This window comes from Gekko japonicus, unplaced genomic scaffold, assembly GCF_001447785.1.
Source record: "Gekko japonicus isolate JY-2015 unplaced genomic scaffold, Gekko_japonicus_V1.1 scaffold94, whole genome shotgun sequence".
Classification (NCBI taxonomy): Eukaryota; Metazoa; Chordata; class Lepidosauria; order Squamata; family Gekkonidae; genus Gekko; species Gekko japonicus.
In genome coordinates, this window is record NW_015174274.1 from 67,818 (window position 1) to 79,099 (window position 11,282).

The window sequence follows — 11,282 nt, forward strand, 5'->3', positions numbered from 1 at the left end:
ACAACTAGCTTTATTATCCAAGGCTAGTGTCAGATTCTATAAAGTCTACATTGGTAACACAGGTTCCGACATTACTTGGCACCCTACATAGTCCCCCCCCCTTTTCTAAATAGGAAAACTGGGAAAGGGAACCACTCCCCTTTTCATGGCCCTTCTCGCTGGATCCTCAGCTCTCTGAACTGAAATGCATGCACTGTAGCTACTTTTTAAAAAGAAGATACCAACACTGCCTGGAGATTACATTGTCTGATCTGAAGACTTCTAATCCAATACACTCTGCTCACGCTCTTTTTTTACCTCATCTGCACCAAAACTGAATCTTGAAATTCAAAATTAATTTAGAGTACACCTCTCAATCCTCTTCCCAAATAAAAAGCCTGTGTAAATCTAGAGTCTGGAAGAAAAATGTGGGGCAACTGTCAACAATACTATGGCTCACCTGCCCCAAGCTTTACATCAGGTAGGGCAAGGTGTGCACAAAATCCCACTGCACAGAAGATCCCACACCTACACCCTGCATTCATTCACCTGAACTAGCTCCCACCCGCTGGTTCCATCCTTAGGGCAGACTAGACCCACCTCCGCACCCCCATTTTAGTGCGTACTCGGGGAGGGGGAGAACCACTCGAGACAGTGGCTTTAAAAGGGTCGGCTGCAGTCTCTATGAAGTGCTGTCGAGCAGGCGGCACAGAAGTAACTGCAAAAGATGGTAGGTGACCACAAAGGAAACACTGGGGGTGGAAGAACCGGGAGGGGGGGGGGAGAAGAGAAGAGAAGGGGGAGATCCTCCCACAGACACTGAATCACATGCTCGCCAACTACAGCCAGCATCATTCAAAGGACAGGCGAGAGGTGTTGGCTCCGGGGGATGCGCGCCTGAGCGGGTGAAGCAGTCCCCTCCGCACAGACAGGCAGGCAGGCAGACGGGCGTCCAAAGCCAAGGAGCCTCCCGACGGGGACGAGGAAAGAAAACGCCCCGAGTGGCGATGCTGCCACCCGGCTCCTCGGGCTCGCCAGAGCCGCAAAGGGGAGCGGCTCGTCTCCCTTCCCGCCCAGCACAAAAGCCTGCTCGCAACGGGCACGGCCTCTCCGCCCCCACCCGCACTGCCGCCGCCGCCGCCTCCTTCCTCCCCCGTCCGCCTCCCAGGCTCGCACGCCTCCAATGCCGCAGGGACCGGCTCCGGGTGGGAGGAGCGGCTGCCCGCCCAGCTTCCTCCTGCCGCTCCCCCGGCCAGTGGCCAGGCCGACCCCCCCGAGCTCCAGCCGCGCGCCGCGCCCGCCGCCGGGCAAGCTGGCCCGGTCCGGCCCTACCCCTTGGAGTGCTCCGTCTCCTCCTCATTGTCGCCGTCGATGCCGCAGGTGTCCTGGTCGTCCAGCTCGAGGCTCTGCTGGCTGGCTGCAGACTCGCTGTCCTCCGCCATCACGGGGGGAAGGCGGCCGCGGGGGGGGGGAGGGGGGCGGCGGCGAGAGAAGGAGGGACTCCCGGGCAGAAGCCTATGAAAGGCAACCAACCGGGGCACGCGGGCAGATGCAGCCCGGAGGAGCTCCCTCTAGCTGCCGGCCTCCCCTCTTGCGGGAGACCAGGCGCAGCCCCGCTAGACGCCCACCTCGCCGAGGAGGTGCTGGCCCGCCCGGCTCAGGCACGCCTTTTGAGCCTCCTGGGCGGGGGGCGGCGGCGGCGACGGCCTGCTCTGCTGCCTATTAATAGGACTAACACCAATCATGCTTCCTCCCCCCCCCCCTGCCCCCGGCAACCTTGTCTCTCAGTCAAGCGCGGATAATATTCGCCTCGCGGGCTCTGGGTTAATTAGCCCGGAATTACTACCACATGTTTTTATGTGTACGTATGAAGCCGCCTTATATCGAGGTAGGCCATTGGTCCAGTAGCGCAGTATCGGCTACCCTGACTGGCAGCAGGTCTCCAGGGTTTTTAGGGACAGAAAAGCCCCCCCCCCCACCCCCGCCTATTTCTTGACATAGTTTAAGTGGATACGTTAGGCGTCGCGCGTGGGTTTTTAGTCCAAAGAAAGCATGTGCGGTTTCACAGTGCCATCCCGAACAGAGCTGACTTCTGATGGGCTTAGTAGGATGTAACTGACTGCTAAGGATTGTATTGTCACTGACAGCCACGTTCCTTATGGGACTAATTCTTTCAAAATATTGAATTGTGTGCCTCTGAGCATGTGCAGGTGTACACAGCAAATATGGTGTTTTGTAAGGACCCCAAGAAATCATGTTCAGACTCAGAGTACCATTTCTTTATAAGGGACTGTTAACTAATGTTGAGGTGGGCAGTGAAATTTGGTCGCTTACATTTAGCCCTGTGTCATCCTACTGTTCATTGTCTTGTCTGTTGGTTGCTTTTGTATTTTTATGCCACCCTTCCTTCAAGCAGCTGGAAGTGAGGTACCTTGTTCTCAATTTTATCCTCACAACCACCCTTTGAGGAAGATCAGTCTGAGAGAATGGCTGGCCCAAGGTCATTCAGTGATCTTTATAGCCAAGTGAGGATTAGAACCCAGGTCTGCATGGTCTTAATCCAGACAAGCTACTACACCATATTAGCTCTGGTCATATTTGCTGCAACTCTGCCTGTTCCTTTTTCCAGGCTGTCATGGAAGGCTACTGATGGCTGACTAGTTGGAACGGTTGGATGCCTGTTGAACTTTGGGGTTCTGGAACAATAATATTAATGGACAGGAATTGTTATGGTTCCATATGTGTAATTAAGATAATGTGTAGCTACCCTCAGACTTTGGAGGCCCTGCTTTGAATGCCCTGCCATCTGAGGCTAGATGGGTGGCACCCGAGAAACGGTCTTCTCGGGTGTGACATCAAAATGTTGGAATTCCCTCCCCAGAGATTCTCCCGTCGTAGCCTTCTGTTGATGTCTTCCACTAGAATGTGAAGACTTTTCTGTTTGGTCTGGTGTTCTCATGCTGATTCTCATTGACCCTTTTTTTTGTTTTATATGTATTTATATGAGTTTTTAATCTTGCTTCAGTTCTGCACCACCTTGGGTGGAAAGGTGACTTTCGTATGTTTTAAATAAAATTAAAATAAATAATTTCCACGTCACCTTCAAGTAATCTGGAGAGAGAGCACAGAAACAGCGCACTTGGGCTAGGTGTGTATTCAGGCCCTGTCCATTCTATTTTAAAGGCAGATTAAGGGCGAGGGGGTGGGTGGGTAGGAGTTTGCCTCCATCGTCTCTGCGTTGACTTTTTTCATAGCTTCTTGCTTATGGGGAAGGTTCACAAAATGTCTTGTGTCTCTTAAGCATACATGACTGCTCTGTCATGCCTTGTTATGTTTGATCCTGTTTGGTCTCTTTGTCCACCCACTTGCCTCAGAATAAGTTAACATCTACTGTTGCATACATGTACCGCCTGTGGGAGTGGATGCACTAATTTGTATTACTGACTGCCATCTTATGTCTAATGGCCAATTGATGCATATATATTATTTTAGAGATTTTATATTTAGGTTAATTGTTGCTGTTTATATTTTTGTGTCTACATTGTTGTAACCCGCCTTGCTATGGTATGGTAGACTTTTGACTATTATGGTATGAATGCCACATCTAAGTATCTGTCGTTTCCCCAGTACAACTGAAGTTTATACATTTTCTTAAAGAGCATGCTATACAGGTTTCTTTACAGGCCCAGAGGTACCTGAGGTTGTAGGTTGGGTTGCAGTCTCATCCTGAGGACAAGGGTACTTGTAACATTTTAGCTACATACCTTTGCTCACCATCTGGAGTCATCCATAAGTCACTATTTACTTGCATTGTAATGTGATAAAGAAGTCAAGTCTGAAAAGTTAATTAGCATTTCTAAGTAATGGAAATAATTCTGGCAAAGTGGTGTAACCTCATCTATTGGCAGTGTCAGTTCTCAGTGTTTTGCACAGCTGGAATTTGTTCTTACTACATTTCATTCTGTGTCTGCAAGTGGCATAATTTTATTAATCATTATTTTGTGTCTGTTGCTTGAGTTCCTTGTCCTCTAGACTGTGTGGAAGAATTTTATTTTATTCTATTGGGATGATTTTATAATTATTAGTATTCTAACCAAGCAACAAAAAATTATGTTTTGGAATGCTGGATTCTAATTACATTAAGCAAATGAAAACAAGCTATTATTTTTTTCAGTTGTATTCAAGATAATGCTCCGTTTGTGCTTGAAAGTTTTCATTTCTTTGTTTTTTGTTTAGCAGTCCTATAGCAGACGTCAGTTGCTACAAATGTTGAAGTCTCAGTAGCTGTGGAACAAGCTCATGATACTAATTTTTTTTTTTTAAATTTAGTAGGCTGGTCTCTCTGTGTTCCCATGGGGCCAATTTGTTGTGGGGGGTTCTGGTCACATGATGCTAAAAATAACCTGCCTGAATTAAATATTTTTGAAACTCAGGGTTTTAACTGCTGGCCATTTAGCAGTAAAATTATTCTACCTGCTGACATATATTAAAGGGCCCTTACTAAATTTTAAAGCCACACTGGGAGACATTAGTCATCTCTTGGAGAGATGCTTTCGGACGTTAACTGTACCGACAAAAATTGGCATGTTGATTTGAATCCTTAAAGTTTCTGCAGTCCCAAAATTGGTTATTGTGAGTCTTTTATTAGGAATTGGCACACTCGAGGTCTCACAATAAATAATAAATACACACAGGTACACCTCCCTGATTGTTTCCATGCACTGGCATAAATAGGTACGTGGCTTGCACATGGACTACTGGCACTTGTTCACTTCTATCATTTCCCTTTCCATAAAGCATCTCAAAGAAGCCCTTTGGTGGTGGAAAATGCTGTTAAGTCACAGCTGGCTTATAGTAACCTCCATAGGTTTTCATGGGAAGAGATGAACAGAAGTGGTTTGCCATTGCCTGCTTCTGCATAGCAACCCCGGAATTCTTGGTGGCCCCCCATCCCAATACTAACCAGGGCCTACCGTCCATCGTTTCCAAGATTTGATGAGATCAGGCTAGTCTGGGCCCTCCAGGTCAGGGCAAGAAGCCATTTAGTCCCATAAAAACCTTTGCCTACCATTGTCTTCACGCACTTCATTTTCCAATAGTGGATGGTGAGAGAGTTGGAATCCAAGTCTTATGAGGAAAGGCTGAAAGAGTTGGGTATGTTTCGCCTGGGAAAGAGAAGGCTTAGAGGGAACATGATTGCAGTCTTCAAGTATTTGAAGGGCTGTCATGTAGAAGATGGAGCAGATCTATTCTCTCTTGCTCCGAATTGCAAGACTAGATCCAGTGGGTGGAAATTACAAGGGAGTCGATACCGGCTAAATATCAGGAGAAACTACCGAACTGTAAGAGTGGTTGAGCAGTGGAACAGACTGCCTCGGGAGGTGGCAGGCCCGTAGCTCGCGTGAGGCCCGCGGGGCCCGCCCCCCCGTGGGTTTTGTGGGCTCCTCCCCGATCCTCTGCTCCCCCTCCCCTCGGCCCGAAGACGATGAGAGGCTGGCAGCGCTACAGAGGGCTTGAGGGGCGTGGCGGCCTCCCCTCCCTCCTCCTCCTCCTCCCCTTCCTTGCCGTGCCCAGGCGGGTTCGTGGAAGGCCCTGTGGATGTTCCCAGTGGGCTGGGGGGTGGAGGAGAGGAAGTGGGAGCGGCGAGGGCCAAAGGGCGGTAGGCAACTTTCCACGCAGGTGACACAGAGTTCGCCTCTGGCAAGCCGCAGCGCTAGTTGTGTTTGGGCTCCGGCGCTTCCTGCCTCCCCGCCTCCTGCCCCAGCCAGCCAGGCAGGCTGCAGGGGAGACCTAGCGCATCAAAGGAGCCCCTGTTGGCCCGGAGGGTGGTGGTGGTGGCCAGAGCAACGTGGACCATGCACCTGGAGGACAAAGTGGCACTGGTGATGGGGGCAGCCCAGGGTATCGGCAACGCTTGCGCCCAGGGGCTGCTGGAGAAGGGCTACAATGTAAGGATGGGGGGGGGGGGGGGGGTTCCTGCAGCAGCAGCAGCAGCAGCAGCTCTTCCTGTGCCCTGCCGTTCCCCTTCGCTGCGGAAGGCTCTTCGGCTTGGAAACGGATGAGCACCGTGCCCTAGAGTCGGATTCGACTGGCTTTCGAGCAAGGGAAACCTTTACCTTTACTATATTTACAGGGCTTGTTTGCTGAAGTAGGTGTGGGACAGTGCTTTAACAACAGTGGCTCTGTAGATCAAGGTTTCTGAATGGGAAAAGCTGTGACAAAAACACAACTAGTATTAACAAGCATTTATTTGAGGGTCTTTGAGAAGAAGTTGCCCCTCACCCGGGATCCCTTCCTCCTTCTCCCTCCCTATTCTAGGGACTTTGTTTCTTGGTAGGATTTTGATTCCTTCTAGGAAGTACTTGGTACTTGCCAATCTTTGTCCTGTGGGTGCTATAAATTGGGCCCAGGGAAACGCGTGTAACTTTAGGAACTGCCAAAGAAAGAATTCCTGATTTTCCCAAAGAAGCCTGCAACTTCTTTTCACACCCCGGGTTGAGTCATCCTGGCGGCGTGTGCGAAAAGCATGCACACCACAGGAGGTCCCAGGACAGGGCTAGACTCCCCCACTTTAAGGTAAGAACGATGCTTGTGGCCCCCCACTTTCCCCAGGGCCTCCCCACTAAAAAGGTCCTAGCTATGGGCCGAGGTGGTGGATGCGCCTTCGCTGGACGTTTTCAAGCGGAGGCTGGACGACCATCTTTTGGGTATGTTGTAGGGCTATCTTTCTGCTATGCTCCTGCAGGGTGCAGGGGGTTGGACTAGATGACCTGCAAGGTACCTTCCAATTCTAACATTCTATGATTCTATGAATATAATTTCAAAATTTGATTTTCTTCTTAAAGGAACCATATTTGGTTGCATACCAAGTCATTTTTCACTCTAGAACTGTAGGTTGCAGACTCAACTAGCCCTTAGAATAGCCCCGACCTTGTCATATCCACGTAGAAACTTATAGCACCAAAAGTTTCAGTTACAATTTTTCACCAGTGCGTGAGGATCATTTCCTGTAAAGTTTTTTTAAATTCTACATTATGCATTTAATTAATGACATTGCACTTGAACACTCTTTTAGTCATTCTTTACCATAGACTCCTAAAGGCTGAAAGAAGATCTATTATGAATGCAATGGAAAATGTGACATACAGCAAGTCAGATCATTGATTTATGTATCCCAGTACTGGCATGGTAGCAGCTCTCTGAGGTATCAGCAGTGATATATTTCCCAGCCCTGCTACCTGAGGTCCTTTAATAGGAGATGCCAGAGAGTCAAACCTGCTTGAAGAGTTTGTCAATGCCAAGGAATGTTCAAACTATCGCACAATTGCATTCATATCACACGCTAGCAAGGTCATGCTCAAGATCCTACAAGCTAGGCTTCAACAGTACGTGGATAGAGAACTGCCAGAAGTACAAGCTGGGTTTCGAAGAGGTAGAGGAACTAGAGATCAAATTGCCGACATTCGCTGGATTATGGAGAAAGCAAGAGAATACCAGAACAACATCTACTTCTGCTTCATTGACTATGCTAAAGTCTTTGACTGTGTGGATCACAACAAACTATGGCAGGTCCTTAAAGAGATGGGAGTACCAGACCACCTCACATGTCTCTTGAGAAACCTGTATAAGGGTCAAGAAGCGACAGTTAGAGCTGGATATGGAACAACTGATTGGTTTAGCATAGGAAAAGGAGTACGACAAGGATGTATATTGTCACCTTGCTTATTTAATATATATGCAGAGAACATCATGCGAAATGCTGGCCTGGATGAATCACAAGCGGGAATTAAGATTGCTGGGGGAAAGATCAACAACCTCAGATATGCAGACGATACCACTCTGATGGCAGAAAGTGAAGAGGACCTAAAGAGCCTCTTGCTCAGGGTAAAAGAGGAGAGTGCAAAAGTGGGCTTGAAGCTCAACATCAAAAAAACTAAGATCATGGCATCTGGCCCCATCACTCCTTGGCAAATAGAAGGGGAAGTCGTGGAAGTAGTGACAGACTTCACGTTCCTGGGATCCCAGATCACCGCAGACTGTGACAGCAGCCATGAAATTAAAAGACGCCTGCTCCTTGGGAGGAAAGCGATGGCGAACCTAAACAGCATGATAAAAAGTAGAGACATCACCCTGCCAACAAATGTCTGCATAGTCAAAGCAATGGTATTCCCAGTAGTCATGTATGGCTGCGAGAGTTGGACTATAAGGAAGGCCGAGCGCCGAAGAATAGATTCTTTTGAACTATGGTGCTGGAAAAGACTCTTGAGAGTCCCTTGGACTGCAAGAAGATCAAATCAGTCAATCCTAAAAGAAATCAACCCTGACTGTTCCCTGGAAGGCCAGATAATGAAACTGAAGCTCAAATACTTTGGCCACCAAATGAGAAGGGAGCACTCCCTGGAGAAGACCCTGATGCTGGGAAAGATTGAAGGTCAAAGAAGACGGGAAAGGAAAAGGATGAGATGGTTAGACAGTGTCATAGATGCAACGAACATGAAACTGAGCCAACTTCAGAGGATGGCGGAAGACAGGAAGGCCTGGCGTGATCTGGTCCATGGGGTCGCAAAGAGTCAGAATCGACTGTGCGACTGAACAACAACCGAGCTATGGCTGTTTTCCTTCTCTGAGTGGACAAAGCAATAGGTTCCTTCATACTAGCTTATGAAGATGGCAAAGTGAATTTTCTGCATGAAACGATGTCCCCAAATCTCACGGCACTATATGTTTTAATTGTGGTGTTGCCACAAGGCTTGCTAAGACAGACTAATACAGGTGCTCTTTTGCAATCTCATGATAGCCCCTTAGTTCTTGTACCTTCCTTGCTGCTTCTTCCTGATATCTCCCTGAAATCATGGATCGTACCTGCTGGAGAGGCTATCTCATCTGGTTCTCTTTTTCACTGTAGCTTCCTGTCCTGAGTGGCTTTTCATCCATGTAGCCCCCCCATCCCTGTTGTACACTTGGGGGGGGAGTCAAAAGGGACTGCTGAAGGAAGAAAGGGGAAACAATCTGTTTCCACCAATGGAAAACGAGTAGGATCCAACCTGAAGTTAATGGGATTCTGTTTTTATCCATGATGGTCAAACGTAGTTTGTATCCCTCACTCAGTTTAAAGGGAAATTCTGCACTGAAGATACTGGGACATCTGCCAAATTACCCCCAGTTTGCCCTGAATTTTAACCAGGCCTTCTGATAAGGCAATTTCTTATTAAAATTTATCTGACAGTGTTGCTAGCTGATAAAAAGTTGATAAGGCTGTTATTGATTTTTGATCCACATGATTTTTTTTTCAGACCAGGGCAGTAGGATATTACATGTGTTTTTGCTAGTTATCACCAACAATTAAGTTTGGTTCAAAGACAGAGCCAGTGGTGGCCTGCTTCTCTGGCCTCTGTGAGTCCAAAGGCAGCATTTGCATTGGGGGGGGGGGGAGATCGGGCTTTGTTATGTGTGCCACTGTGCTGTACTTGAAATTTCACTGATCCTTTCGTATTCTAAATATCACACCACTTTTCTTGCCTTTTATTCTATATGACGCCAGATGTCTTAAATTTGGATAATTTGTTTTTATTTTGGGTAGCTGTTTTATTCGTGATCATCACCCCCATCGGTACGCGTTAATTTCATTCTCTGCCGGCTTCTATACCCTTTGGTTGAAAGGATAACATTGCCAGAAGGGAACTAACAAAAGCACAATAGAAGTGCCACCGTTTATGAAGCAGTAACCTGGTCCTTGGTGGATAACTGAATGTGATTGCCAAAAGTAACTATCAAAAGGCAGGAGGCTCAGTTAACTGCAAATGATGCTCCCGGCACAGACATCTAGGTCAGAAAGGCAACTTATGAAACAATCAAATGGCTCTCTGGAGAAGCAGAGTGCCAATATGAGAAAGGAGGCACAACATTCAGATTTCTACAGTGCCTAGTTGTTACAAGCAACAACAACAGTAAGAATTGTGTTTGTTCCTAATGCCTTGCATCAGATAACATGATCAGTAGTCAAATTGTTGTAGATAAATTGAGTGTCTTTCATGCATCATTCTTCGAATTGCTGTGTAGGCACTTCACATAGAGAAATTGTTTTGCACCACATGGTCTGATTTATTGGGGGGATTTATTGTGGTTCTTTCTTTCAGGGAAAGAACCAGAATAGGTTAACTGGAATGATCTCAAGACAACCTGGTCATGTGAAATTTTCATTACAAAGAGACTTAACCTTTACTGATTCAGGAATTTGGTGCTAAGTAAGGCCAAAATATTTCCCTTCCAGCCACATACTCAAGTGGAAGTTGTATGTCTATGGAAGTCTGCATATCACCCAGGAAACCGTATCTCATAAAGACCAGATGGAGTATGTTGGACACTTTCCAGAATGGCCCTGTAATGCAAGTATAGAAACCCCCCCCCCCAGATGATCCTACAGTCTAAATGATGACCTGTACAAAGAGATACCCCATCTTCATCCACCCAGTACTTCCCCCAGCTGTCTTCATACCATACAGGATTTCAATGTCATTTCTACAATGAAAAGACAAAAAAAAAAATAACTAAAATTTATTTCTTTAGAACATCTTTAACCCAATGGTGTGAATAATAATAGAATCTGTACCCGAATAGTCATAAGTCATAACAAGAGCCCTGCTGGATCAGATCAGTGGTCCATCTAGTCCAGCATCCTGATTCACACAGTGGCCAACCAGTTGCCCTGGAAGGCCAACAAATGGTATAAAAGCCAAGACTTTCCCTGTTGCCTTCTAGAACTGGTTTCCAGACGTTTCCTGCCTCTGAATATGGAGGTTCCCTTTCGTCACCATGTCTAGTGAACAAAACAATAAAAATAAAATAATTTTCAACAATAGTGGCAAGCTGTAATCACTACTCCAATGGGTGTATTCTGGAGATAGAAGCTAATTGGAATAAAACATTAAAGGCCAACTTAAATGAAGTATGCTAAAGGCCTGGTGGATTTTTTGTTGGTCAGTACTCTTGAGGCTGTAACAGGGGGAAAAAAGCCCTTTCAGCCATTGCCACCATTTCCCCCCCCAGAAGGAAGCACATGTAATACATGGTCATAACTACATTTCAGTGTTTGAAAAGCAGCCTGTATCCAAGCCATAAGGGGCTCTAAAATTAAATGCCTTGAATTTGGCCTGGAACCAAGCTGGCAGTTAAAACAGCTCACAGAAAATTGATGTTACATGTTCTCTGTAACCAGCTTGGCTGCAGCATTCTGTACTTGCAGTTTCTGAATAATTTTTGAGGACACCCCCAAGTAGAGTGAATCATAGGAGAGTAAACAGAAG

General features: G+C 47.0%; 1 protein-coding gene across 1 annotated transcript in view; it reads right to left on the minus strand.

Moving 5' to 3' along the window:
* NMT2 (N-myristoyltransferase 2) overlaps positions 1-1,438 on the minus strand; it is a 35,260-nt gene extending 33,822 nt beyond the window's left edge. Inside the window, exon 1 of the mRNA XM_015423744.1 lies at positions 1,312-1,438. Within this exon, the coding sequence (XP_015279230.1) occupies positions 1,312-1,421 (110 nt within the window). The 5' untranslated portion in view covers positions 1,422-1,438. The remainder of the gene's footprint in view (positions 1-1,311) is intronic.
* Between the last annotated feature and the right edge of the window lie 9,844 nt (positions 1,439-11,282).